We start from the raw sequence: 3,619 nt of genomic DNA, 5'->3' as shown, positions 1-3,619 counted from the left end.
GAAGACCAGGGGGTCTCTCATTCCGTACATTCTTAAGATGTTTAAAAAGAAAGAAAGAAAGAGAAAAAAAAAAAGAAAAAGAAAAAAGATAAACGGTGCAAAAGCATAGCCCGCTAGCCAGGCAGAGCCTCAGCCTACAATCACGCTCAAGAACCTGCAAATATTCATGTTTCAATAACAGGTCTGTACTTGAACTGAGTTTATAATTGGAAAAGCAACAAATTTACAATACACACAGCTGCTGCAATTTACCTACAAAGCTGCTGCCAGATATTTTTTCCAAGCAGAGAAAATTACTTCTTTGTACTACACTACATTAAATCAGATTACTTCGTTGTAGAAATATGACATCTGTTTTCTTTACTTATATATAAAACTAAATATTCTCACATATTTCAGGAAGAGTTGTGCTTAATTCTAAAGAAACTGACAAATACAGTCCTCTACAAATGCCCTGTAGGTTTCATACATTCTTATACATCTCATTGGCACTTTTAAAACACAGTACTTGTCTAAGTCTTAGATTTTTCCGAAGTGTTTGAACCCCCAGTGTGTCACCACGAACTGTAAATTTAAAGCAAGGACCAAGGTTTGAAATCAACAAAGGTGATTTCTGCTAAATATGCAATTTCCTTCTCCAAGATCCTCTCTCAGTCATCTCACAATGACTAACAACATGGCCAACACATCAAGAAACTTGTCCAGCGATATATAATTGTGAGATTTTTTAAATTTTTTTTTAACATATCATAAAATATTTCTGAAATAACATTTACTTCACTGCTCTCTCATTAGTGCTTTATGGTGGAGGACAAACTCTGCACTTTTTGTTCACCAACTGCAAAGCCCCCAAAGCAAGTTTATAGCGTAGGCTGTTTTTCAAACATTACAGTCTAAATGATATAATAGGAATTGTATTACTATTATCCAAAGTATCAAACAAGTAAGATTTTACATAGTTTAAGTAACTGGACATGCAAGTACAACTTCACACCCACTTATTTGGAATTCTTCTCTCAATAAAAGGTAGTTATAAACTGAACTAATACGTTAAACAAATGCACGCACAAAGAGAATATATCCACAAATACTTACTCAAAAGACTTGTGGCTATAAAAAGACATCATATGCTTCCAAGACTATATTACAGTTTCAAAATCAGCCAGGGACCCAACGCTTACCCCTGATGGTCTGTTTCTGGTCGCATGTCATACACTTGACACTGTGCCAGCCTCACAATCACTCCAGACCGCAACAGCTCTAATGCCCCTTGCTGACTTTTAGCTACTCTGGTGAGGAACGCCTAGAGAAGAGCAGAGAAGGGTTAAATATTGCAGATGCACCATGAGACTTATTGTGACTATTTTTTAATCTTGATTTTAACATCATTTCAAATACTATTGATTTAGTGAAATATCTCTGAGTGCAATCAATGTGAAGAACAGACAAACAACTTTCATTTAAAAAGAAAAAAAAGCCACCATACCACAAAATCGTTTCTGAAGTACTATTACCATTTTGGACTCGTAGGTATACAGCGCCTTAAGTAAAGGGGGTTGAGGTGTGAGCAAGCTCTGAAGAGTCAGATCATCATCTGCTAGGCTATCCACAAGCACCTTCAGGTAGCCACTATTGGAGAGATACAACAGCCACTGCTGCTGCTTGTCTACTGAAACAATATGATCAAGCAAAGCCAAGGCCAGCATCTGGGATAAGGGAAATAAAAAAAAAAAAAAAAAAAAAAAAGAAAAAAGAAAAATCCAAACAGAATTAAAACTATGAGATCAATGAGATTTCTAACAAACACCTAGAAATAAAAAATGCTAAGCAGTTCCTTCTAACAGTTTCTTAAAAGCAGAATGCATTTGTGCAGTACAATCGCAATCCTTTATGTGGAAACTATTTTAAGCCACTGAAGGTAGTATCAGAAAATATTTCTTCCAGAAGTCACCAAATCTTCCCGAAGTGGGAAAAGAAACTGGCAAGTCCTTGATTTAAAAATAATAACAAATAAATGCCACAGCAGTTCATACCTACAATCTCCTGCAGCAGTGCTTGCTACCCTTATTTTTAAACAATACGACACATAGCTTTTTTGAGATAAAAATTAGTATGCATGTATGCCCCTACTTTCAACAGCTTGAAGGATGAGTGGGAGGACAGAAACGTGAAAGAGATTATCTACAAAAAATGTTCTAGTTCTACCTCATGAGATTTCCCTTTTCTGCACAGTAGTAAAATGTTCTTTAAAACAAACCAAACAGTGATTGCAAAGGAATAGATTTAATTACCCGGCCTATCTCATGACCATCACAAGCATCACGACAGACCACCTCCATGAGCGCTGCCCCATAACTCTCAATAATTGCCATGTTTTCCCGTTGCAATTTACTAAACACATCTTCAGGAGCTGTCAGACGTTCCCACATTGGTTTTTTAGCTGTAAAAAGCAAGTAAAGGAAAAAATGAAAAATGCAAAGATGGGCAGCTTAACATTAGCTTAGCTACAGTACCACTGAGGCTACATCCTTCAGGGCATTCTCTATCTTGCAACAGAAATGCCCCAAACAATGGACAGGGTTTTTTTGACTGAAATGCAGATGTTTTCCTACAAATCCATTCTTTCCTGAGTATCACACACATGCCAGCCAGCACAAAAATGTGTCTGCCTGTATACATACACCACCCTTACAAATACATATATTCTACATTACATGTATCAAACCTTAGAATAATTTTAACCAGACTATATGCCTAAGAACTTTCACTGGGACCAAAACACTTGGTTTTGAAGGGAAGTAAACAAGGTGACTTAAGTGGGAATGGGCTGAATCCAAAGCCAGTAATAAACTACAAAGGGGTTATAACAAATTCAACGGTGTGTTCACTACTGTAGCTCAAAATGCTGATCAAGGAATAGCAATAAGAGTCTACATGCACAGGTACTAGCCCCAAGTTTGTTTTTCAGTCCTTGTCCAAGCTCTAAGATGAAATAATGATTAGAAACACTGATAAATCAGGCATTGAAGCCACTAACAGAGAGAATGTGATATTCACCATAAACTCTCTTGATTAAGCAGCAACTCTGGCTGGCTTATTTTTGGGGGTGGTAGAGGTGATGCTTTTTTGTTTGTTTTCCCCCCAGGGGTCTTCAGCTAAAGGACCAGAAAAAACATTAAATAATCTTTGGTTGGTTTTGGTTGCTTTTTTTAAATAGGATCACTATGGTATGAGTGTACATACAAATGTGGAGGCAATACATTTCTACAGCTGTAACTGCTCTCAAGTAGGGCCAAGCAATCTCCAGTTCTTTGACAATTTTGTAGCTAAGATGCATGGCTTTAAAGGGACATAAATGAATGATCTTCTTTAGTGCTGGAGGTCAGAAATTTAATATCCTCATCCAGAAGACGACATTTTGAAGGTATATATAGCTAGACAGGTCAGAATAGAAGATTTGCATCATTTAGCATAAGCAATTAATTTCAGAGGCTCTTGGAGTAAAGATGGTTCCTATCTACATAATCTCTTTCCAGAAGACAACTCAGCATGCAGAAACTGTATTATTCAGGGTTACATAAAGATTTTTCTCGCCCCCCCCCCCCCTCAGCTTTCTCAC

At 37.1% G+C, this 3,619-nt stretch overlaps 1 protein-coding gene across 1 annotated transcript in view; it reads right to left on the bottom strand.

Annotated features, from left to right (window-relative positions):
• LOC104168081 (nuclear pore complex protein Nup205-like) overlaps positions 1–3,619 on the bottom strand; it is a gene marked incomplete at its 5' end in the record, with an annotated part of 21,556 nt that overhangs the window by 9,032 nt on the left and 8,905 nt on the right. The window contains 4 exons of the mRNA XM_009708538.1: positions 1–31; positions 1,182–1,303; positions 1,515–1,706; positions 2,292–2,440. The exon at positions 1–31 is cut by the window's left edge and continues 135 nt beyond it. Of these exons, the coding sequence (XP_009706840.1) occupies positions 1–31; positions 1,182–1,303; positions 1,515–1,706; positions 2,292–2,440 (494 nt within the window). The remainder of the gene's footprint in view (positions 32–1,181; positions 1,304–1,514; positions 1,707–2,291; positions 2,441–3,619) is intronic.

This window comes from Cariama cristata, unplaced genomic scaffold (genome assembly GCF_000690535.1).
Source record: "Cariama cristata isolate BGI_N322 unplaced genomic scaffold, ASM69053v1 scaffold32059, whole genome shotgun sequence".
In the NCBI taxonomy this organism is placed as follows: Eukaryota; Metazoa; Chordata; class Aves; order Cariamiformes; family Cariamidae; genus Cariama; species Cariama cristata.
The sequence above is the reverse complement of the archived record's forward strand: the minus strand, read 5'-3'. Positions and strand labels throughout refer to the sequence as shown.